This window comes from Carcharhinus amblyrhynchos, chromosome 4 (genome assembly GCF_965287045.1).
Source record: "Carcharhinus amblyrhynchos chromosome 4, sCarAmb.v2.hapA, whole genome shotgun sequence".
Lineage (NCBI taxonomy): Eukaryota > Metazoa > Chordata > Chondrichthyes > Carcharhiniformes > Carcharhinidae > Carcharhinus > Carcharhinus amblyrhynchos.
The window spans coordinates 13,045,625-13,072,527 of NC_137327.1; the positions used below are offsets into that span (position 1 = coordinate 13,045,625).

Sequence of the window (26,903 nt, forward strand, 5' to 3'; positions counted from 1 at the left end):
AGTAACTCGACCTGTTTCACTATTTTCTGAAACAAGTCTTTTCCCACCTTGAGGAAATCAAAAATAATCTCCTATCCATTGCTCCCAGACAAGTGGCTCAGAATTCCAAGCTAGCAACTGTTCCACACATATTCAAGAATTTGTAAAGTATCTTCCTCTAATACCACAGAAAGTGGTATTGTAAGATCAGCTTACAATGAATTGTTATGTAATGCTTAGCTTGGTATCCTCCATACAACGCAGGGAATAAGGTGAGTTGTCCATGCCGTCTTGTAATTAAGTGCTTGAATATAATTGGCCACAAGTTTAATGGCAGCTCAACTGCTGGCAGTTTTGCTCAAGGAAAAACAACCAAATTTTGTTTCAAAAATTTCATTTTGCATTTTTATGTAAACTTTCTTTGCTATAATTACTTAAACCTCGGAGTTGAGCCCGTCTATATTGTACATCTCCCAAGCTGCTGGAGAAACAAACTTGGATTCAAGTCTGGAGACACAGAACATTCCAACACATTCAAAAAAATCTACAGAGCAGAAAGCTTGAAAAAAGATAAAAGACATGGGTTCAATTATGAAATAAATATATATGACACAATGCAGTGGTGTTTGGATTTGATAGTGTCTCTCTTTTTTTTGTTCACCATACTACAATCTGTGAATGCAGGATATGGAATCAGATGCAGTCCAGAGTTATAAAAATTCTGGGAGTGATCGCCAGAACTAATGGAACAGTTATAAACAAAAACACTCAGGTTTATACAATGGATGATTGCAAAGAAGTTAACTGTGTAAGAACTGCAATGGTATCTGCAAAATCGCAAAGGTTTCTTCCAAAATATAAATTTGCTGCTGTGTTGTATTTTACTTGGCATAACCTGAAGATAGGGATAATCGTAATCACAAAAGCTGCTGGAGTGAAGAAAAACGGCCAGAACAAAATTCAAACCAGCAAACATTTGCTGCCAAATTATTTACATATTAAAACCAGCCACATCCAGAATAAACTCTTCATGACAGAACAATCAATCCCAATCTTGTACCATGGGATTTGTTTAACAAAAATTTACAAACAAGTCAGGGCAATTGCCTATCACACAAGTTGTATACAGATACTGCAATCTGCAGTAGATTGCTGAGTGTTGTGTCACCAAATGCTCAGGTGGCGCAACATGAAAATACGTTCTCAAATTGGATGGAACTTGTTAGTGCTCAATTCCACAACTAAACTAGTTCACACTGATCAATTGGCTTCATAGAGCTTTAAATGAAAGTTAACACTTTTCACTTCTGGATTCCAAGAATGTAAGGATTATCAAGAGAGATACTTATGGTTAAACCAGGGATTTAGAATGTTGTGAATACAATTTCAAGAATTCAATTTTTCAAACTGGGATAATGTTGCACCTACAATTCCAGTTTCAAAATAAAAAGATATAACCGTACCAAATATTTTGTGGGTATGGAAGATTTTATGTATATATATGTGAAGGAGTTTGAAGTCTAGTCACTGTTGCAATGCAATTTGTACAAAGTCCCAATCCCAACATCAACACTCTTACTTTTCTTGCAACACACCATTGCATCTGTGCATAAAATGTCATTACTATCCACTGGTGTTGTTACATTTTGGAAGATCTTTCTTCAGGCTTTTAAACTGCACAGTCAAAAAAAACTTATTTGGTTAATTTAGTGAAAAAAAATAAATCTTACCCCCCCCATCCATTCATTTGTAAATTAGCCCACGTTTAATCTTTCATAAACTGGAGATGAACCATAATAGCACAACTGGAGTAATAAAATTAACCAAACACATGCTACAGGACATTCAGCCAAGAGGTGCTTAAACTCTCATTTAATCAAATATTCTAAAAGCATTTCCTTTAAAACAAACAGACTAAAGTTATTTAAGGTTGCAAATTTTAAAAATCTCATAATTCACTTGTCTCCTTTTGAAATGCCCAAAGTTTGATTTTATGACTGAAACTACTTAACTAAAAAAAAAATGATGTGTGGTTTGATCACAAGCCTACTGTCCTGTTGTGGAAACCAAGGGGCCCATGGCCCAGTTATGAGAAGGCTTGAAACATTTCACTTATCTCTTAGCACAGTAAGCTGGTGTGCTTAATGTTTCCATTTTACCACTTATCAGGTTTCACATTCATTAAGGGTCGCTCATTGCAGCCAGAGGAGGTTGTAGGTCCCCGTCGACCAGAGAATGCCCCGAGAACATTCGCAGGAAGCTGTCTCAGCAGAGATGAAGAACAGCTTTGTTGATCTCTGGGTTTGTCCAGTCATTCCTGAGATCATCCATGTGGTTATCAAAATCCACTAAGGAGTCATACGATTTACCATCCAGGAGACAGGTTGTGATTCGCTGCACCTCTGACCAGTCTTCACAGAAATCACTGCAAAAGGAAAAGCACTTAGCAAATATATACATACATGACCAGCTATATGTCCCAGGGCTCAATGCAAAAGAAGTCAACACTGGGAGCTGGGAAATATCTTGGATACAATCCTCTCATTATTCATTCTGAAGAAGGATGTTACTTTATTCTTTCAAGTGTTCACAAATCTGACTCAGCTAATCTGTGGAATTCCCTGCCCAGTGAAGCAGTTGAGACTACCTCATTGAATATTTTTAAGGCAATGACAGAAATTTTTGAACAGTAAAGGAGTTAAAGGTTATGGTGAGCAGGCGGCTAAGTGGAGCTGGTTACACAAGAAGATCAGCCATTTTCTTAGTGAATGGCAGAACAGGTTCAAGGTGCCTGTTCCTAGTTCTTATGTTCTTGCACTATTTTATATTTCAAGAAATATATGCCAAAGTAACAATAAGTTAATCCCATTCTCTGCCCTAGAAGTTCTTTAAGTTAGAAACAGCCACAACACAAATGTGCTGAACAGAGCTTTTTACTTCAAACATTACATGTAATTTGCTTACGAAAATTTAAACTGCAGAAGGTACATTTCTGCAATGATTTTTCAGCTAAAGAGAAAAGTTCCCTTACATACTTTGCAGTCACTTTCATAGAAAAACAATATGGTATGCGGCATATTAAGTTTGGGATTTGGCTAGAAATTCCTCTAAAGTTACATTCCACAAAATGCACCCGTCATTGCTACGCAGCAGCAGGAATTTTTTTTTTTAAATTTAAAATAGCTTCTGCAAAAACAAAGCCCAGAGAGTAAATTCAGAGAGGTTCAAGGTAAAACACTATCACATTGAAGTACATAGTATAATAAAAGGTATCGACAACTAGATGCAAAGCAGATGCTCCCTCTTGTGGGGCAATCTAGAACAAAAGGTCACAGTTTTAGGATGAGTAGATTTGACAAGGGCAGCATGGTGGTACACTAGTTAGCACTGCTGCCTTACAGCACCATGGACCCAGGTTTGATCCCTGACTTGGGTGACTGCGTGTGGCGTTTGCACGTTCTCCTAGTGAGTTTCTTCTGGGTGCTCCGGTTTCGTCCCATAGTCCGAAAGACATGCAAGTTAGGTGCATTGGCCATGCTAAATTCTCCCTCAGTGTACCCGGACAGATGCTAGAGCGTGGCGATCGGCAGTTTTCACAGTAACTTCATTGCAGTGTTAATGTAAGCCGACTTACGACACTAAAATCAACTTTAAAAATAGAACAATGGAGATGCTGGAAATACTCAGCAGGTTAGAATGCACCTGTGGAGAGGGAAACAGAATTAACATTTCAGGAGGATGATCTTTCATCAGAATTGGGCTAATACGTTTTGAGCAATGAGTCAGTGGGACAAGGAAAAAACAGGTCCACGAAAGTCAGACAAGGTTGAACAAGAGTTTTTCTTCAGGGGAATGGTGAGGGGACAAGAAAGGGAACAAAATCAAAAGATTCCTGATTGAAAGGATTTTCTAGAATTTTGTTCTTAAACTTTAAGTAAATATTTATATCTAGAGTGTTTTCCAGCGTGGCACAGTGCTTAGCACTGCTGCCTTAGTGCTAAGAATCCGGGTTCAATTTCTGGCTTGGGTCACCGTCTGTGCAGAGCTTGCATGTTGCCCCATGTGTGCGGGTTTCCTCTGTGTGCTCCAGTTTCCTCCCACAGTCTAAAAGTCATGCTGGTTAGGTGCATTGGCCATGCTAAATTCTCCCTCGGTGTACCCAAGCATGTGCCAGTGTGTGGCGACTAGGGGATTTTCACAGTAACTTCATTGAAGCTAGTAAATAAGCCTAAAAAAACTTGAATTCATGCATGTGTGGTTAGGCATTTTAACGTCATGCTTTAATTCAGAAAATTCCAAAGTCCAGAAATGACTTGGTCCCAAGCATTCTGGATTGGAGAGATCAGTAGCTGTATCTAGTAACAAATTAAAAAGAAAAGCAAACTACCTAGTTAGCAAATACACGTCTTATTTTATATATTAAAAGTCAAATAAAACTGTCCTTTAAGACAGACCATGTCCCTTATCGTTAGGAGTCCATTTTGCAAAATGCATTACAAATATTAGAAGCATGTCAATTCCCAAAAATCGTTAATTGTAATAGATACGTGAATAGTTAAACAATTATCTCTCACTTCCCATGGGATACAAGAAAAGTGCTTGCATTTATAAAGCTTCCTTCACAACCTCAGGACATCCCAAAACATTTAACAGCCAGAACTGCAGTGGCTGTTGTAATGTAAGAAAATCCATCAGCCAGCAAGATCCCAGTGAGATAAATAACCAATTGAACTGTGAAGTCAGAAGAGCAAAACACTGCAGTTGTTGAATATTTGAAAGATGCTTTGGCAGCAACTGTGGAGACAGAAACTGAGTCCAACCATTCCAAAGTTATACCAGATTTGAAACATCAACTCCTCTTTCCATAGATGCTACCAGAGGTACTGTGATTTTCTCGGTGCTGTTGTTGGTCATAATGCAGAAGAAAACCATTTGGCACATCAAGTCTGCACCAACCACAATCCCACCCAGGCCCTACTCCTGTAACCCCATATATTTAGCTTACTAATCCCCTGACACTAGGGTCAATTAAGCATGGCCGATTAACCTAACCTGCACATCTCTGGATTGTGGGAGGAAACCAGAGCACCTGGATGAAACCACGCAGATACAGGGCAAATGTACAAACTCCACAAACAGTGACCCGAGGCCAGAATTGAATCCAGGTCCCTGGCACTGAGAAGCAGCAGTGCTAACCACTATGCCACCTCATGTTAATTACTAGATAATGGTGGCCAGGACACAAACTCCCTTTCCACTCACCCTCCAACAAATGCAAGGGGATCGTATACATCCACTTAAGTGGGCTGTATACCCCTAAGTATAACATTCTATGTTATACTGATGTTATCCAATAGTACAGTTCTCCCTCAGATTTTCTGCTCTAGTCTCTGAAATGGCTCTTCAACCTACAACCTTCTTATTCAGTGATGAATGATACCACAGCCATTGCTGATACCAATCTGAATACATAGATATCTGCTGTGTGTTAAACACTGTTCTGTTTCACTAGGAACACATCTATACTCACGTATTTGGGTCTTTGCATCGCCATTTATTTTCATGGTGCTCGTACACTACAATCGATTGTTCTTCACACTCCATTGTAAATTTGTGATTGTCCACCTAATAAAAATGGACAAGAATTAGAACTAGAGACAAGTACTACAAACAGCACTGCAGAATCACATCACAAATGGACACGGTCTTGATTCTCTCTCCATTCTAATGCCAGCCTTTTTGATCTCTCCTATAGGTGCTCAGGCTTGCTGAGCTATTCTCACAGGGGTCGTCAGCCATCCAGTACCTTGGCCAAGTGGCTATTCCTATCCTGACCCACAGAGCTCCACGGAGGGGGAATGAAGTAAGATGGATTTCAAATTATCAAATTTAAAAGTGGAATTTCAATCCAAATTTGAGAATTTTCCGACGGCCATGACAAAAACGCCAGTTGTCCCAAAATTCAACACGGCGAACTGCCATTTCTTCCTCTGCAATTTATGCTCCTGGAGATATTAACTCGTACAATACCATACCATGATTAGGGCTGCATCACTGAAGTTTTCTGCAATCCGAGACGCAACCTTTTCCGCAACCTGGTTTGGGCTGCAAAAGGAAAAGAGGAAAGACATAACTCAAAACTGTCAACTTGTCAATTATTCCAGACTTCAATGCAAATATTGTCAGCAAGGTGCAAGGCACCAGTGTTGGGGAGAGGAAAACTGGGGTCATTTGTTGACACCATTTGAGTTGTCAAACTAAATTATTCCAAAAATTCAGTCATTTACATTCTGATTTAAATTGCCAAAGGTATAGTCGAGTCTGACTGTGTCCGTGGTAGCCATGTGGAGATGCCAGTGTCGGACTGGGGTGGGCACAGTAAGAAGTCTCAATGCATAAGGTTAAAGTCCAACAAGTTTGTTTGGAATCACGAGCTTTCAGAGCTCTGCTCCTTCTCACCTGAGGAAGGAGCAGTGCTCCAAAAGCTCACAATTACAAATAAACTTGCTGGACTTTAACCTGGTGTTGAGAGACTCCTTACTAGGTCCTTCAGATTGTGGATGTATACCTATTCAGCAAAATACCTTCAGTGCCATCATTGGTTCTGAGCAGAGTCCTCAGGGAACAAGGATAAACAAACTGCGAGGTCATTGTGACACTGCCCATCCCTGCAGTCAATGCAAACACTGAACTTAAAAATCTTAAGACATTGACACCCATTTCAACTTCTTCTTCAATTAGTTTACTATTTTTTGCTCCCCCCCCCCTCCACAACAAAATTTACTGTCCCTACAGAGCTGACAGCCCAAGAACATGGTTCATATACAAGCCAAATCTATACAGGAACAGATACAATACTGAACGTTATAAACTGAAGATAGTGAAAAATTCAAAAAACTAGTGAATAACAAAATGATAAAAGAGCACTTGGGCTATTGCTGTCAAGTATAGATGTACAATTCTGGTTGCCACGCTACCAGAAGAATGTGGATGCTTTGGAAAGGGTACAGAAGAGGTTTACCAGGATGTTGCCTAGTCTGGAGGGTATTAGCTATGAGGAGAGGTTGGATAAACTTGGTTTGTTCTCACAGGAACAGAGGTTGAGGAGTGACCTTCTAGAGGTTTACAAGATTATGAGAGGCATGGACAAGGTGGATAGTCAGATGCTCTTGTCTAGCGTAGAAAAGTCAAGTACTAAAGGACATAGGTTGAAGGTCGTGGGGAAAAGTTTAGAGGAGATGTGCAAGGCAAGTTCTTTTATACAGAGGGTGGTGAATGTCTGGAATGTGCTGCCCAGGGAGGTGGGAGCAGACACGATAGCAGCATTTGAGGAGCAAGTATACGAATACATGAGCAGGATGGGAATGGAAGGATACAGACTCCGTAAGTGCACACGGTTTTAGTTTAGGCAGGCAACATGATTGGCACAGGCTTGGAGGGCCGAAGGCCTTGTTCCTGCACTGTACTTTTCTTTGCTCTCTTAGTTCAATGGTTTCATTGAAGAAGCATGCCTCCAGAATTATCATAATCAAACCATCCAGTACAAGCTGCATTGCAGGATGGGGTGGGGGGACTGGAGTCTGTTTAACTAGTGCATGCTTCCCATCAAGGCACATCTCAGACACCAGCAATTATCCTGTTTTCTTGATGTCTGATATGCAATGATAATCTTGAGTCCTGGTAATCACATGATTGCAGATCTCCATGTTCAAAGACTTCCAGGTGAAACATTCCCAAAATAATTCCTGTGCTATATCAGAAGTACATGATGGAAAATAACTAGCAAGCAGCTTGTTGCAGGCAATTTTGTGGAAACATACTTAAAAATGGGAGAGAGATTGAGATGAGTAGATGTCGTTGTCAGAACTTCAGAATTATTTTTCATTTACTCAATTTCTTCACCAGTAAAATGGCTCATGATACAAAGCTAGATAAACAAGTCAGCTAGTCTTGAGCCTTTGACAACACCACTGAGGGTTAATTTAGTACTCGTTAAACAATAATCTCAGGAACCCATTCCAAAACATGCCTTGGTCCTGTACCACATCAAGCCTTTTAGGATGCAAAGCAATCAACAGTAAGGCTATCCTTTGGATTCAGTTTACACAATGAACTCCCAACACTTAGATCTCAGTATGATGATGTCGTCCTCTGCTTCAGCATACTCAACATTCCCTATTACAAATATGTGGTTAAACAATTGCTGGGCATTCAGAGCAAGTACCAAAGACAGTATATGGAACTGGAGAAAATCTCCCTACCACCACAAATCCCTATAATCATGGGGATTGCCTGTTAAACACAATACTAACTGGTTCTGAATACTGTTGCATCCTCTCCATTTTAGTTCTTCCTGAAAAATACTAGAATCCTGATCAGGAATAATTCCTGCTTTCCACTCACCCAAATGTATATAACCATATAAAATTTTGTGAAGTTTATTTATTGGTGTCACAAGTAAGTTTACATTAATACTGCAATGAAGTTACTGTGAAAATCCCTTAGTTGCCACACTCCGGTACCTATTTGGATACACTGAAGGACAATTTAGCATGGCCAACGCACTAACCAGCACGAGAAACTGGAGCATCCGGAGGAAACCCATACAGACGTGGGAAGAACACGTAGACTCCGCACAGACAGTGACCCAAGCTGGGAATCAAACTCTGGCACTGAGAGGCAACAGTGCTAGCCACTGTGCTGCCACTTAACTATGCAAGATCTTCATTACAACTACACTTACTACATTGTGGGATGGCACGGTGGCATAGCACGTGCTGCCTCAGAGGACCAGGGAGTGACGTTCAATTACCGGCTTGGGTCACTGTCTGTGCAGAATCTGCATGCTCTCCCCGTGTTTCCTCAGGGTGCTCCAGTTCCCTCCCACAGTCCAAAAGACATGCTGGTTAGGTGCATTGGTTAAATTCTCCCTTAGCTTGGCCAAAAAAGTGTGGGGGAGTGTGGCAACTAGGGGATTGTCACAGTAACTTAATGTGAGTCTACTTGTGACATAATAAATAAGCTTTAAAAATGCATACTGTTGTGCACACTTACACAACCCTTCCTCAAGCAGGTGATTCAGTTTAAAAAGTGGTTCTAATCAATGCACAGAATAATAAACAGCAGAAACAACAAGCTGCGACTTTAGCGGTGTGTTCGTGGACCTTTGGATGCTGAACCCACGGGAAATAGCTTTCCTAAAAAACATGGAGCTCACGATTCACCTCTCCCCTCAGGAGTACATAATCCAGGAACAACAGGAAGCCAAGCATGTTGTTTTTGTACACTTCATGAATTAATTGAAGAATCTCACTCACGCGAGCTGATCTAACATCTTCTCTACTTAAAGGAGAAGGCAGAGGGATGTTTGAGGAACCCAAAATATTTGATATACAATTCAAGATTAAAATCGAGATTGTGTAAGTTTTACCTACAATGTCAAAATTTTTACACACCTGGTGTCCTTCATACGCTCATTGGCCTGGTAGTATCCCGCTATTATGTAGTTATTTTCTTTGCACCAAGAATCTACCTGAAAGCAAAACAAATAAAGGCATTTAGAAAACAGCTATGTATACAGTACCACTTGCTACACAGAAAAAGAGTGGCTCTTGATTTGCCCTGTCACACTGGCCACATCTTAGGATTTCCTCTGGTAAATGGAGGATTCGATGAAATCTGGGAGAGCACACGTATGGTGTGACCATCCAAGCCAGGAGGAACTACCTTTTGGAAACAGCAGTGAGAAAAGCCAGGTAACAGTACTGCAATGGAGACAGACTGCAAAATAAACAATTAGGAGAGAGAAGAGACAAAAGGTAGCGACAGCTGCACAGGATATATTTATAACTTGCAAATTTAATGCCATAAACAGCACAGAAAATCAGGTGGGAGGACATTGAATCTAATGTAACAAAGTGCAAAAGGTGGCCATTTGGCCCATCGAGTCTGCACCCATCACAATCACACCCAGGCTCTACTCCCCATAACTCCTCATATTTACCCTGCTAATCCCCATGACACTATGATTAATTTAGCATGGCCAATCAACCTAACCCGCTCATCTTTGGACTGTGGGAGGAAACCAATGCAGACACGGGGAGGATGTGCAAAATGGTCACAGGCAGAGATCCCCAAACTGGAATTGAACCCGGGTCAGTGGCGCAGTGAGGCAGCAATGCTAACCACTGTGCCACCGGTGCCGTTGAATCTGAAACAGGCCAGAGGTTTGCAGTCAAAATAGGTCAGAAACATGCAGGCAGTTGAGACAGTGTCAGGGGAGTAGGTAGCTACCCCCAGAGACAGAAGTTTGCAGGAGAATGAAAGCAAGGAAGTAACCAGAGTCTACTGAATAACAGAAACATTGGGAGGTCTCAAGACAATTATACGATAGCAAGATCAAGAAGGCAGCGTGTGTGCAGGTGCAGGAGTTGAGCAGAAAGGAGAGTTTAATGGAACAGAATGGTGAGTCAGGAGCAGTCAGTGGTAACACACCGAGGTAGGAGAAAAGAGGAAATGGGGTGAAGAAAGACTGAACTTTGGCAAAAATAAAAACAATTGAGCACAAGCTATTTATCATACAGACTGAGAAAAGACAGTAGAGAGATGATAAGAGACAAAGACAGGTACCCAAGGACACACTACTTCAGCAAGATTCTGAAGGGTGGGGTAATATATTTAAAATGAGCTGGAGTAGCAGGACAATATGAATATTGCCTTTGTTTACATGTTAATGAGGTTCAGCAGGTTGTTCAAGCATCAGGGCTTATACAATGCTGTCCTCACCAGTCAAAGAAAAACTAATTCTAAACACATGGGGAACATCAAGAACATTTGAAGAGACCGTATACACAGCTGACTTCATCACTGGAGTGTTGTACAGCTGCAGCTAAAACATGTTGTGGTCATTACCAGTTTTGGGAGGGAATAGCTCTCTTGTAATAGGAAGCAACGATTCAGCCCATTTTATCAGTATGGCACTCTCTCATCTCAATTATCAAATATTAAAGACCTGCTGGGGTCCAAACGGTTGTATACAATGGTGTTCCTGATCCAAAGAAACTTGCTTACCTTCATTTCTCAAATATTTGATAGGTCGCCCAACTACCTTCCTTGACATGGTATTTAAACCCCTCAGTAACGTTTCATACCTGAATAAAGTTCTTCCCATTTTAGTCACCACTACTCAGGTGTACAGTGTTGTGCCAGTACAAATCATGCCAACTGGCCCATGTCATCTTAGCCCTACACCGTCCACCACCAGTACCCATCCCAACTTCAAGAAGCCCACTGAATTGAACCCATTTTGTCTCCACTCCTTTATACACTCGCATTTATTCACAATATTTTTTCCAGCTTAGTTGCATCCTGATGCGCGGGTACCATAACTAAATGAGGGAGGTGGTGGCACAGTGGCATTGGCATTGTCACTGTCACTGGACTCGTAATCCAGAGATCTAGGATAACATTCTGGGGATCCAGGCTCAAATCCCACCATGGCAGACGATCAAATTTGAATTCAATTAAAAAAATAAATTTGGATTTAATGGTCGATGAAACCATTGTTGAAAAAAATCCATCTAATTATTAATTCCTTTTAGAGAAGGAAATCTGCCGCCCTTACCTGGTCTGGTCTACATGCATCTTCAGAGCCACAGCAGTGTGGTTGACTCTTAAATGCCCTTAGTTCAAGCAAAGGCAATTAGGGATGGGCAATGGCCCAGCCAGAAACATCCCAGGAAGGAATTTATAAAAGGCTAATCAATGTTCTATTCAGAAAGATATCCCTTTATTGCAATTTAACATTTATTTCATATTGTGACAGCTCCAAGTTATTAGCTGGACGTTGACATATTTACACAAAGACTCACCAGTCAATATTTTCCCTGCTCTGCCTACATCTCAGACTGCCCTGTATTCCCAAATATATAAACTTCAATACTGCATCATCCAATTATATGCCCAACTCTACAAAATAAATTGTTCTAAAGCTGCTTCAGTCAAGTCCATCTTTGTTTTGTTGTCCACAATCTTCAAAGTGACATTACTAGCAACTCTTCAGACAATTTATGAAAAAATTGAAGTGCTGGCCTCAAGAGTTATAGAACAGTGCAGGCCCTTCAGCCCTCAATGCTGTGCTGAGCTATGTCCGAAACCAAGATCAAGCTATCCCATTCCCTATCATTCTGGTGGACTCCATGTGCCTATCCATTAACTGCTTGAAAGTTCCTAATGTGTTCGACTTCACTATCACAGCAGACAGTGCATTCCACACCCCAATCACTCTCGAGTAAAGAATCTACCTCGGATATGGCACTTTACCCAACATCTTTCCATCCAGAATAATCTCCAGTTACACAGACCCAATAGAGAGAGGTCTTGTGGTGATGTGGTTTTGTGGCAGCCCTGCTCTCAAGCCAGAAATTTTGGGTTTGATGGTCACTCCAGGACTTGATAGTGAAGAAAGGTGCCTTCATAATGCAGCCAAACTGGTTGATTAACTATAGCAGGGGATAAGAGCAGGAGAGATTCCTGATCAGCCATGTGATGGCAAGCTGGAGTCTCTACCATCACTATCCATAGCTCCTGACTTCGATGGGCGTGGAAGAGTGCAGTTGCCACATCAACTGTGTCTTGGTGAACGATAACACAGTATAATTACACATAAGAACATAAAGAACATAAGAAATAGGAGCAGGAGTAGGCCATCTAGCCTGCCCCGCCATTCAATAAGATCATGGCTGATCTGTCGTGGCTCAGTTCCACATTCCCGCCCTCTCCCCATAACCCTTAATCCCCTCTCTTATCAAAAACCCTTCAACCCGCGTCTTAAAAATATTTAGCGAGGTAGCCTCCACCACTTCAACGGGCAGAGAATTCCAGAGATTCACCACCCTTTGAGTGGAGAAGTTCCTCCTCAACTCTGTTCTAAACCGCCCCCCCTTTATCTTGAGGCTGTACCCCCTAGTCCTACTATCCTTTCTGAGCAGGAAGAGTCTCTCCACCTCTATCCTATCCATCCCATTCATCATCTTATACGTCTCAATGAGATCTCCCCTCATTCTTCTAAACTCTAACGAGTACAAGCCTAATCTATTCAGCCTCTCCTCATAGCTCAACCCCCTCAACTCCGGCATCAGCCTAGTAAACCTCCTTTGCACTCCCTCCAAGGCCAAAATATCCTTGCGTAAGTACGGCGCCCAAAACTGCACACAGTACTCCAGCTGCGGCCTCACCAATGCCCTATACAGCTGCAGCAAGACCTCCCTACTTTTATATTCAATCCCCCTCACTATGCAGGCCAGCATCCCATTCACCTTCCTGACCACCTGCTGCACCTGCAAGCTGGGTTTTTGCGACTCATGCACAAGGACCCCGAGGTCCCTCTGCACCGTCGCCTGCTGCAGTTTTTTGCCACGTAAGTAATAATCCTTCCTACCATTATTCCTACCAAAGTGGACCACCTCGCACATCCCAACACCCAACCACAATTTAACCATTTTTGAGTGTGGCAGCCAATATCACTTGAATTTTCTGAACTAGATTTCCCATGAGGAACCTTGTTTGGTGGTGGGATAAGGTGGGGGGAGAAGTGGAAGGATGTCAAAAGAACTCAAAACAATTAGCACAGATCTATAATCAGAATTGTAAAGACCCGAATTTATACAGTACCAGATTACATCCGATAATCAAACATTACAGCGTGCTTCACATACAATGAATTACTTAGGGAGCTCAGCAACAAATTGGAACGTTTCACAAGCAAACTATTAAAATTAGAGTGGCAACATTGGCATATAGAAGATTTCAGAGTTGCAATTTTATAAAAAATGTGGAAATCCAAAACATATCAAAAATGTGTTACCATTTTGCAATGGGGGAAAAGAGGAGATCAGTCCATTTGACATGTGAAAGGTTCACCTTGCAACAAAACTATTATGTATAGTTCTGGTCACCACATTATCAGAAGGATGTGGAAAGGGTAGAGAAAAGGTTCACTGGGATGCTGCTTGGTATTAGTTACTAGGAGAGATTAGAAATCCTAGAAACCCTACAGTGCAGAAAGAGGCCATTTGGCCCATCGAGTCTGCTCTGATCACAATCCCACCCAGGCCCTGCACATTTTACCTGCTAATCCCACTAACTTGCGCATCTCAGGACACTAAGGGCCAATTTTAGCATGGCCAATCACCCACACATCTTTGGACTGCGGGAGGAAACCGGAGCACCCGGAGGAAACACACGCAGGCAAGAGGAGAATGTGCAAACTCCACACAGGCACTGACCGAGCTGGGAATCGAACCCAGGTCCCTGGAGCTGTGAAGCAGCAGTACTGACCAGTATGCTACTGTGCCGTTGGATAAACTTGGCCCGTTTTCACTTTAATGTTAGAGGCCGAGAGGTGACCTGATAGAACTTTACAAAATTATGAAAGGCAAGGATAGAAAGGATAGTCTGAGTCTTTTTCTCAGGGTAGAAACATCAATTACTCAGGGACACAACGTAAAAAGTTGGGGGGGGGGGGTGTGGAGTTTAAAGGAGACGCGAGTGGAAAGTTTTTGTTTTACACAGAGTGTAAAGTACCTAGAATGCACTGTCTAATGAGGTGGTAGAAATGGATATAATAACTACATTTAAGAGGTATTTTGACAGATACATGAATAGGTAGAGAATAGAGGGACCACATGGAAGCGGAAGTTATTTAGCTTAGAAAGGTGTCATGTGTCAGTGCAAGCTTGCTGGGCTGAAGGACCTGGTCCTGTGGTGTTCTTTGTTCTAGATTTTAAAAACAGACCGTGAGATACAGATGGCAAAGTTTCTTTCTACAAAGAAAGCTGCCATCAGACTTTCGAATGGAACTATCATATATTAAGCTGATCTTTCCTTCCACCCTATCTGGAACTGCAACACTATTCTGCACCCTCTCCTTCTCCCATATGCACTCTGAACAGTATATTTTGTCTTTTTAGTGCACAAGAAACAATACTGCTCATGTACCTCAATATACGTGACGATTAAAACACATAGAACCCCTACAGTGCCATTCGGCCCACTGAGTCTGCACGAACCAAAATCCACCAAGGCCCTATTCCCGTAACCCCACATATTTACCCAGCACTGTCAATCAACCTAATCCACACATCTTTGGACTGTGGGAGGAAACCCGAGCAGACACGGGGAGAATGCGCATACTGCACACAGACAGTGACCCGAGGCTGGAATTGAACCTGGGTCCCTGGCACTGAGGCAGCAGTGCTAACCACAGTTCTACCCTGAAGTTTGAAGTTGACTTAGTAGTGTCACGAGTCGGCTTACATTAACAGCACAATGAAGTTACTGTGAAAATCCCCTAGTCAGGTGCTCGTTTGGGTACACAGAGAATTTAACACGGTCAGTGCATCCAGCCTGCACATCTTTCGGACTGTCGGAAGAAACTGGAACACCCGGAGGAAACCCAGACAGGCATGGGGAGAAAGTGCAAACTCCACACAGACAGTGACCATAGGCCGGAATTGAACCCAGGTTCCTGGTGCCGTAAGGCAGCAGTGTTAACCATTGTGCCAGTGAACCAAATCAAAGTAAAGGTTTAGCAGCCTAAAACATTTGCTTGGTGCACAGCTTGGTGTGGATCCTGCTCTGACCAAGACCGCAAGAACGATAAAGACTTTTTGAAGGATCTACCACGTATTAAGCAGACCTTTCACTAAACCCTGCCTATGATTGTAACACTAAATTCTGCAACTCTCTCCTTCCCTATTAACTGTATAGCACAGAGCGCGCGCGTACGAGACACAGAGAGAGCGCGCGCGCGTACGAGACAGAGAGAGAGCGCGCGCGCGTACGAGACAGAGAGAGAGCGCGCGCGCGTACGAGACAGAGAGAGCGCGCGCGCGCGTACGAGACAGAGAGAGCGCGCGCGCGTACGAGACAGAGAGAGAGCGCGCGCGCGTACGAGACAGAGAGAGAGCGCGCGCGCGTACGAGACAGAGAGAGAGCGCGCGCGCGTACGAGACAGAGAGAGAGCGCGCGCGCGTACGAGACAGAGAGAGAGCGCGCGCGCGTACGAGACAGAGAGAGAGCGCGCGCGCGTACGAGACAGAGAGAGAGCGCGCGCGCGTACGAGACAGAGAGCGCGCGCGCGTACGAGACAGAGAGCGCGCGCGCGTACGAGACAGAGAGCGCGCGCGCGTACGAGACAGAGAGCGCGCGCGCGTACGAGACAGAGAGCGCGCGCGCGTACGAGACAGAGAGCGCGCGCGCGTACGAGACAGAGAGCGCGCGCGCGTACGAGACAGAGAGCGCGCGCGCGTACGAGACAGAGAGCGCGCGCGCGTACGAGACAGAGAGCGCGCGCGCGTACGAGACAGAGAGCGCGCGCGCGTACGAGACAGAGAGCGCGCGCGCGTACGAGACAGAGAGCGCGCGCGCGTACGAGACAGAGAGCGCGCGCGCGTACGAGACAGAGAGCGCGCGCGCGTACGAGACAGAGAGCGCGCGCGCGTACGAGACAGAGAGCGCGCGCGCGTACGAGACAGAGAGCGCGCGCGCGTACGAGACAGAGAGCGCGCGCGCGTACGAGACAGAGAGCGCGCGCGCGTACGAGACAGAGAGCGCGCGCGCGTACGAGACAGAGAGCGCGCGCGCGTACGAGACAGAGAGCGCGCGCGCGTACGAGACAGAGAGCGCGCGCGCGTACGAGACAGAGAGCGCGCGCGCGTACGAGACAGAGAGCGCGCGCGCGTACGAGACAGAGAGCGCGCGCGCGTACGAGACAGAGAGCGCGCGCGCGTACGAGACAGAGAGCGCGCGCGCGTACGAGACAGAGAGCGCGCGCGCGTACGAGACAGAGAGCGCGCGCGCGTACGAGACAGAGAGCGCGCGCGCGTACGAGACAGAGAGCGCGCGCGCGTACGAGACAGAGAGAGAGCGCGCGTACGAGACAGAGAGAGAGCGCGCGTACGAGACAGAGAGAGAGAGCGCGTATGACAGAGAGAGAGAGATAGAGAGAGCGCGTATGACAGAGAGAGAGATAGAGAGAGCGCGTATGACAGAGAGAGAGAGATAGAGAGAGCGCGTATGACAGAGAGAGAGAGATAGAGAGAGCGCGTATGACAGAGAGAGAGATAGAGTGAGTGTGTATGACAGAGAGAGAGAGAGATAGAGTGAGTGTGTATGACAGAGAGAGAGAGAGATAGAGTGAGCGTGTATGACAGAGAGAGAGAGATAGAGAGAGCGCGTATGACAGAGAGAGAGATAGAGAGAGCGCGTATGACAGAGAGAGAGATAGAGTGAGTGTGTATGACAGAGAGAGAGAGAGATAGAGAGAGTGTGTATGACAGAGAGAGAGAGAGATAGAGAGAGTGTGTATGACAGAGAGAGTGTGTATGACAGAGAGAGTGTGTATGACAGAGAGAGAGAGAGACTGTGAGTGAGTGTGTATGACAGAGAGAGTGAGTATGAGATCGAGTGTGTATGTTTGTGAGATAGTTTACGACTGTGTGAGTGTGTGTCTTTGTAAGAGTGAATCTTACCAGGGTCAGGGCCACCTCCAGCATGGGTGCCAGAGCCAGGGTGCCATGGAAGAGCGGGACACAGTCCACGAAGAGGACCGGCTGGCCGTCCTTCCTCTTGTGTTTCTCCACCACCAGGATGCCGTTGACGGCGCAGTGCGGGTACTTGGCGGCGTGGAGCAGCATCTTGCAGTAAGCCTGGGTGGTCAGCCTGAACAGAGTCATGGCCGCGGGGCTGGGGGAGGCCCAAAGGCGGCCGCAGGCCGGAGGAAACCCCCCCTCAGTGTCGGTGCTGCCCGCTGCGGGCCGCGGGGAGCCTGGCCTGGGACTGGAGCCGGGACCTCCCTCTCTCTCTCTCTCGGACTCACTCCACTCGGTGCCCCGCTCCCGGCCTCTCTCACATCCCCCAGGCTCCACACCGTGATCCAGGCCCAGTCACCGGCACCGCCACAAACTGAAACTCGGTCGCAAACTGTCGTAAAGAACTGAAGGCTTCACCACCCTTTAACATTTCAGAGGGCGGGGCCAATTGTGATAGACCAATGGAATTAAAGTGCCTATTTAGATCGACCAATAGAATTAGAGTGTCTATTTTGAGGCACCAATAGGATTAAATAGCCTATTTAGATGAGCCAATAGTATTAAAGTACCTATTTAGATCGACCAATTGGGTTAGCGAGTCTATTCTGATGAACCAATAGGATTAGAGGGCCTATTCTGATGAACCAATAGGATTAGAGGGCCTATTCTGATGAACCAATTGGATTAGAGGGCCTATTCTGATGAACCAAGAGGATTAGAGGGCCTATTATGATGAACCAATAGGATTAGCGAGCCTATTCTGATCAACTAATAGAGCTAGACGAACATATTCTGATCAACCAATAGAATTACAGGACCTTTTTTAATGGATTGAAGGGCCTCGTTTAATGAACCATTAGAATTAGAGTGCATATTCTGCTGGAGCAATAGAATTGAAGGACCTATTCTGTTGGACCAATATGATTAAATGGTCTATTTTGATTGATCAATAGGATTGAAGGATTTTTTTGACAATCCAATAGACTTGGAGTGCTCAAACTGGTGGATCAATAAGATTGAAGGGCAAACCAAGAGAATTAGAGGGACTGTTTTGATAGACCCTTCCCAATAAAATTGAAGGGCCTATTATAAGGAACCAGTAGGATTGCAGCCCTAATTTGGAAGACCAATCGGATTGGAGAGTCTATTTTAATGAAACAAGACTCAAGATCCTATTGCGATAGACCAGTGGGATTGGAAGTTTACTTGTTTGGCCCACCCAAAAGACCGACCAGTGGGATTGGAAGGACTATTTTGATGGAACAATAAGAGTGAATGGCCAATTTTGATGGACCAATAACTTGAAGGTTCTATTTTGATTAACCAAAAAGATTAGCAGATCTGTTTTTGATGAACAAACAGTATTTGAGGGTTTATTTTGGTGAACCAGTAGAATTGGAAGGACAATTTTGATGATCAATAAGTGACCAACTATTTCAATAAACAGCAAGGCACCATTTAGATGGACCAATGAAGCTACCTTGATGGGCGAATGGGGGGCTGCCCCTTTTAATTTGTCCCTAAGTTAATTTGAGTTTGTTTACTTGTTTGGCATGCAAAAGAGCACCTTGATGGACGAAAATAACTTGGGGGGTCATAGAGTCCTTACAGTGCAGAAGGAGGTCATTCAGCCCATAGATTCTGCACTGACCACAATCCCACTCAGGCTCTATTCCTGTTACCCCACATACCCACATATTTACCCAGCTAATCCCCTGACACTAGGGTTAATTTAGCATGGCCAATCCACCTAACCAGCACATATTTGAACTGTGGGAGGAAACAAGCCATTTATACAGACCAGTCTCAGGGGAGGGCCTATTGTAACTGACTAATGACAAGGAATGTAATGAAAGAAGGACTATCTTAATTTGTACTTTCTCTTTTGGTTAGGAAGGAACAGAAGAAGGAGGATTTATCTCTTTTAGTAGCTTGGAAATACAAAACTTTAGTATTGCTGTAAAAAGAGATGTGCTGTCGAAGCTTTTCATCTTGCACTCTTCAGGACAGATGCAAGGCCCAAAATAGATGAGGTGGAGGGTTGCAGGGCTGGAGGAGATTATTGAGAAAGGGAAGGGTAAAGCAATGGACAAATTTTAAAACAGGAATGAAAATTTTAAAATCGAGATGTCACATACATTGACTTCCAGTCTCTCAACACTTCCCAATTAAAATTCTCATCTTTGTGCTCTCCATCTCTACAATATTCCCCGGTATTGCAAGCACTCTCTTACCATGATTATATTCATTTATTTACTAGTGTCACAAGTAGGCTTCCATTGCAATGAAGTTACTGTGAAAATCCTGCCACACGTTGGCACCTGTTTGGGTACACCGAGGAAGAATTCAACATGGCCAGTGCACCTAACCACATGTCTTTTGGACTATGGGAGAAAACTGAAGCACGTGGAGGAAACCCATGCAGACACAGGAAGAATGTGCAGACTCTGCACAGATATTGACCCAAGCCAGGAATCAAACCTGGTTCCTTGGTGTTGTGAGGCAGCAGTGCTAACCATTGTGCCAGAGTACCATCCATACATTGCTGCATCCCTTTATTCCACCATTAGCAACTGTGCAACCACTGATCTAGGTCTACAGTTTGGAATTCCCTGTACCTTTCCATTTCCATCTCCTCTTGAAAGACATTCATTAAAAACCCAATCTTTGACCAAACCTTCTGTGTATTTTTAGCATTGATTTGTAACCAAAACTCTGAATCTTTTACAATTATTTCAAGGTGGTCCTGACTCTGAAGCAATTCCCTCAAGTAATATGTAGGTATATAAATCTAGGTGTGGGGCCCAATGATTCAATACTAACACAAATATTACTGGGATAGATTACAGACAGATCTAACAACTCAGGACTGGTCAACCACGAGGCACTCTGGGCCATAAGAATTGTAGAATTGTATACAATCACAATTTGTAACCCCATGGCCTGGCATATACGCCACTCTACCATTACCCTCAAGACAGGGGATCAACCTTGTTTAATGAAGACTAAAAGGGAATGCCAGAAGCAGCACCAGGCATACATAAAAATGAGGTGACAACCTGGTGAAGCTGTCAAACAGCATAAGCAGCAAGTGATAGATAATGCTAAGCAGTTCCACAACCAATGAATCAGATCTAAACTCTGCAATCCTGCCACATCCAGCCATGAATGGTGGGCAAGTAAACAGCTCAATGGAGAAGGAGGCTCCACAAATATACCAGTCCTCAATGATGTGGGAGCCTAGCACACCAATGCTAACGATAAGGATAAAGAATTTGTTACAGTCTTTGGCCAGAAGTGCCAAGTGGATGCTCCATCTTGGCCTCCTCCACAGGTCCCCAGCATCACAGATGCCAATCTTCAGCCAATTCAAGTCACTCCACATGATATCAAAAATTGGCTGAGAGCATTTGATACTGTAAAGACTATGGGCTCTGACAATAGTCCAGCAATAGTAATGAAGATGTGCAGTCTAGAACTTGCTGCGCCCCTAGCCAAGCTGTTCCAGTACAGCTATAACACTGGGTAGCTATCTGGCAATGGGGAAAATTGCCCATGTATGTCCTGTACACAAAAAAGCATGAAAAATCTGGTATGGCTAATTACCTCTCTTTCAGTCTAATCTCTATCATCTATAAAGTGATGGAAGGCGTCATCAACAATGCTTACAAGAGGCATTTTATTTGCAATAACTTGTTCCATGGATGCTCAGGTTGGATTCTGCCAGGGTCATTGCACTCCTGGCCTCATTCCAGCCTTGGTCCAAACATGGACTGAAGAACTGAATTCAAGTGGTGATGTAAGAATGACTGCCTTTGATATCAAGTCCGCATTTGACAGAGTGTGGCATCAAGGAGTCCTTGTAAAATTTAAGTCAATGTGAATTGGGGAAAAACTCTCCACTGGCTGGAGTCACACTTAGACAAAGTTATTTGAGATCAATCATCTCAGTTCCAAGACATCATTACAGGAGTTCCTCAGGGTGGTGTCCCTGCTACAGTGTAGAAGAAGCCATTGGGCTCAAGTGTGCACCAATTATCTGACAGAGTATCTTTCCCAGACCCCCATCCCCTTAATTCCACATATTTCCCATGACTAATCCATCTAACTTGCACACCTTTGGACTGTGGGAGGAAACCAAAGCTCCCAGAGGAAACCCATGCAGACAGAATGTGTAAACTCCACACAGATTGTAATTGACCTCAGGAGCCTGGATCTGTGAGGCGTCATTAATGCTGCCCATTTTCAGCTGCTTCATCAATGACCTTCCTTCCATCATCAGTTCAAAAGTAGGGGTGTTTATTGATGATTGAACAATTTTCAGCAACTCTTCAGATACTGAAGCAGTCAATGTTTAAATGCAAAAGGTTCTACAATATCCAGGCTTGGGCTGACAAATGGCAAGTAACGAATGCACCTCACAAATGCCAGGCAATGAGCATCTCCAACAAGAGAGAATCTACATCACCCCTTGACAATGGCATTAGCATTGCTGAATATGGCATCAATATGGGTTACCATTTACCAGAAACTGAACTGGACAGACCATCCAAATACTGTGCCGACAAGAGTAGATCAGAGACTAGGAATTGTATGGTGAGTAACTCACCTCCTAATTTCCCAGAATCTGTCCACCATGTATAAGGCACAAGTCAGGAGTATGATTGAATGCTCTCCATTTGCCTGGATGAGCACAGCTACAACAACACTCAAGAAGCTCAGTACCATTCAGGACAAAGCAGTTCACTCGATTGATGCACCATGCACAAACTCCATCATCGATGAACAGTGCAGCTGTGTGTACTATTCAGAAGATGCATTGCTGGAACTCATCAAGGTTCCTTAGACAGCATCTTCTAAACCCATGACTGCTACTACCTAGAAGGACAAAGTTGGCAGCACTTGGGAACACCACCACCTGGATGTACCCCTCCAAGCCACTCACCATTCTGCCTTGGAAATATATCACCATTCCTTCACTCGCACTGAATCAGAATCCTGGAGCTTCCTCCCTAACAGCACTGCAAGTGTACCTACGCCACATGGTTCAAGAAGGCAGCTCACCATCACATTCTCAAGGGCAATTCGGGATGGGAAATAAATGCTGGCTTAGGCAGCGGTGCCAACATCCCATGAATGAATTCTTAAAAATCCCATTTCCAGGGCTTCAATATGAAACCTAATCTTCATTTAGCTGGAAAGCTGTGAAGTTGACACAGTTCCCTGGGAGAACATCTGCTTTTTATCACTGCCTAATTACAGACCCATTGTAGCCAGGTTCTCTTTAAGTTTCTGCCAAGGATTTTCTAAAATGTAGAAAACAATCCTTGGAAACTAAATAAAGGATTTGAGTTTTCCAGAACTGCGATCCCTCATAAAAACAGATGTTCCGATGAACTCAGCCAGTTAGTACAATCCAGTGACATCCTACAGAAGTTTTTATAATTGGCTTGCTCTCACTAACTTCGGCACGTAGTGAACCACAAATAGCTCATCTAAGCCAGCCCAATTAACGCAGTGTAGCTCAGTGATAGTTACAATGTGGCTCAAAGCATTTGTGACCCGCCTGCCTCCTCTTCATATTTTTGTTGTGGCCAAATCTTTGCTTTACATACATGATACAGCTGGAGAGGCTACCTCAATAATTTCAACCCTTGACATCTCTGCACACAGAATCCCTACAGTAAGAAGTCTCACAACACCAGGTTAAAGCCCAACAGATTTATTTGGTAGCACAAGCCACAAGCTTTCAGAGCGCTGCCCTTTCATCAAGTGAGTGGGAATCCTGGTCACAAACAGGGCATATAAAGACACAAACTCAACTTACAAAATAATTATTTCGCACCACAAAAGTGCCGGACAATGACCATTTCCCAAAGGAGAGATATTCTCCCTTTGATGTTCCATGGCTTTATCATTCCTGAATCGCTCACTATTTTGCGGTTACCATTGACCAGGAACTGAACTGAAGTGCTGGCTATAACAACAAACCTGAGGCTGGGCATTCTTCAGTAATTATCTTACCTCTTGATTCCCCAAATCCTAATCATCATCTATAAGGTACAAGTCAAAAATCTGATGGAATACTCTCACTTGCCTAGATGAATGCAGCTCCAACACCAAGAAGCTAGATGGCATCCATGGTAAAACAACCCACTTGATTGGCACCCCTTCCATAATGTTGATGCAGTGGCAGTTGGATTTGTGACACTTATTGTGGACAGGGCATACCTGGGCAATTTTCCACATTGTTGTTGGATGCCAGGGTTGTAGCTGCTTTGGAACAGCTTGGTTGGAGTGCAGCTAGGTCTGATGCACAAATCTTCAGTATTACAGTTGTCAGGTGTTAAGAACACGACTGATGGTTAATGCTGGATTATTCCAATTCCCGGAAGGGAAACTTGAAGCAACCACCCGCAACTGAATTTTGCAATTTGACATAATGTGAGGAAAGGTTTGAAAGGGGTGGTACGATGGCACAGTGGTTAGCAATGCTGCCTCACAGTGCCAGGGACCCAAGTTTGATTCCCGACTTGGGTTACTGCCTGTGCGGAGTCTGCACATTCTCCCAGTGTCTGCATGGGTTTCCTTCCACAGTCCAAAAGATGTGCTGATTAGGTGCATTGGCCATGCTAAATTTTCCCTCCCAAACAGGCGCCAGAGTGTGGCCACTAGGGAATTTTTACAGTAACTTCGTTGCAGTAAGCCTGCTTGTGACACTGGCAAATAAACTTAAAACTTAAAATTCAGAGAATGATGTAATAAATGTTTTGTGATAATTTTAAATAAAGTAAGTATTTATTAAGCAAAAAACCCAACAAAATAAAATAGATGTGCACTTAAATAAGACAATGCTATCCACAATGTCTCTAATTTTATCTAGTACTAAAACCCATTATTTCACTATCTTCAGAGCTAATTGTTCCCGAGCATTCCACAACATCTTACAGACTTTTAAATTTTTTTTTTCCAAAAATATACTTTATTCATAAAAATCTCAAGTAATCTATTACAATGTACAGGGCTTCGAGTAGCAAAACAATGCGGAATCAAAACATTTTTGCAGATCTGTCCAAACTACAGTGACTACATTTCAGTACTTAAAAAACTATGTCCATGTCTCAAAATTTACATATTTGTACTAATTACCATGATTACATTTCAATACTTAAAAACTATATACACGCCTCAATAGATTACTGTGTGCCGTTAGTGCTCAGATTGGCACACAGTTACGCAGGTCGAGGGTATTCTGCAGTTCCTGGGCCCTCGGTCTGCCTCCGTTAAAAGGCCTTACAGCGTGGCCTTTCCCCATTGTGCCTTTGCGGCGGCTGCCCCAAGCTTCAGCCCATCCCTCAGCACGTAGTCCTGGACCTTGGAATGTGCCAGTCTGCAACACTCGGTCGAGGACAGTTCTTTCAGCTGGAAGATCAGCAAGTTTCGGGCGGACCAAAGTGCGTCCTTCACCGAGTTGATGACCTTCCAGCAGCAGTTGATATTTGTCTCGGTGTGCGTCCCCGGAAACAGCCCGTAGAGCACAGAGTCCTGCGTCATCGAGCTGCTCGGGACGAACCTCGACAAATACCACTGCATCTCGCTCCAGACCTTCTTTGCAAAGGCACATTCCAGAAGGAGGTGTGCGACCGTCTCGTCAGCCCCGCAGCCGCTTCGAGGGCAGCGTGCGGTGATGTTGAGACCTCGAGCGTGCATAAAGGATCTGACGGGGAGTGCCCTTCTCACCACCAGCCAAGCCAGATCTTGGTGCTTGTTTGTCAGTTCTGGTGATGAGGCGTTCTGCCAGATGACACTGACAGTCTGCTCAGGGAACCATCCGACAGGATCCGCCGTCTCCTTTTCTCTCAGGGCCCCAAGGACGTTACGCGCTGACCACTGCTTAATCGCCTTGTGGTCAAAGGTGTGTTTGCGGAAAAATTTCTCCACGAAGGACAGGTGCTGCGGTACGGTCCAACTACTCGGAGCGTTCCGCGGCAGTGTGGCCAGACCCATCCTTCGCAACACTCGGGACAGGTAGAACCTCAAAAAGTAGTGGCACTTGCTGTTGGTGTACTGAGGATCTACGCACAGCTTGATGCAGCCGCACACAAAGGTGGCCATCAGGATGAGGGCGGCGTTGGGAATGTCTTTCCCTCCGTTCTCTGGAGATTTGTGCATCGTCTCCCTCCGGACGCGATCCATCTTTGATCTCCAGATAAATTTGAAGATGGCCTGCGTCACTGCTGCAGCGCAGGATTTGGGGATAGGCCACACCTGCGCCACGTACAACAACATGGACAGCAACTCGCACCGGATCACCAGGTTTTTCCCTGTTATGGAGAGCGAGCGTTGCTCCCACAAGCCGAGTTTCTGCCTGGCTTTCGCGATGCGCTCCTCCCAGTTTTTGGTGCATGCCCCTGCCGCTCCGAACCATATCCCCAGCACCTTCAGGTACTCTGCCCTGACGGTGAAGGGGACAAAGGATTTGTCGGCCCAGTTCCCAAAGAACATGGCCTCGCTCTTTCCCTGGTTGACTTTGGCTCCCGAGGCCAGCTCGAACTGCTCGCAGACCTGGAGGAGCCTGCGGACAGACGAGGGGTCCGAGCAGAACACAGCCACGTCATCCATGTACAGGGAGGCTTTGACCTGCGTGCCTCCGCTGCCTGGGATTGTCACCCCTTTGATGCCTGGGTCGCTTCTGAGGGCCTGGGCAAAGGGTTCAATGCAACACACAAAAAGGACGGAGGAGAGAGGGCAGCCCTGTCTGACTCCAGACCTGATTTGGAAGCTATCTGTTTCCCACCCGTTGACTGAGACTGCGCTACTGATGTCTGTGTAGAGCAGCCGGATCCAATTGCGTATTCCCTCCCCAAAACCCATTTTGGAGAGCACATCCATCATGTAGTTGTGCGATATTCTGTCAAACACCTTCTCCTGGTCGAGGCTGATGAGGCACGTATCCACCTGCCTGTCCTGCACGTAGGCAATCGTGTCCCTGAGTAGCGCCAGGCTGTCAGAGATCTTCCTGCCGGGTACAGCACAGGTTTGATCAGGATGGATCACTGACCCCAGAGCAGACTTGACCCGGTTGGCGATGACCTTGGCCAGAATTTTGTAATCCACGTTCAATAGTGAAATGGGTCGCCAATTCCGAATTTCTTCCCTCTCCCCCTTCTGCTTGTAGATGAGGGTAATGATGCCTTTCCTCATGGATTCTGACATCCTGCCCTCCAGAAGCATACTCTCGTATACTTCCAGGAGGTCCGGGCCCGTCAAGTCCCACAACGCCGAGTAAAACTCCGCCGGTAAGCCGTCGCTTCCGGGAGTTTTACCCTTCTG

The 26,903-nt window shown here is 44.7% G+C and overlaps 1 protein-coding gene across 1 annotated transcript; it reads right to left on the reverse strand.

Moving 5' to 3' along the window:
- Positions 1-1,836: 1,836 nt before the first annotated feature.
- emc8 (ER membrane protein complex subunit 8) lies at positions 1,837-17,951 on the reverse strand. The gene is made up of 5 exons (XM_080186716.1): positions 17,511-17,951; positions 9,435-9,511; positions 6,015-6,084; positions 5,510-5,604; positions 1,837-2,404 (listed from the first exon to the last, which is right to left on the reverse strand). Exons 1-5 carry the CDS (start codon positions 17,712-17,714, stop codon positions 2,245-2,247), a joined length of 606 nt encoding a protein of 201 aa, XP_080042842.1. The 5' UTR covers positions 17,715-17,951; the 3' UTR covers positions 1,837-2,244.
- Positions 17,952-26,903: the final 8,952 nt, after the last annotated feature.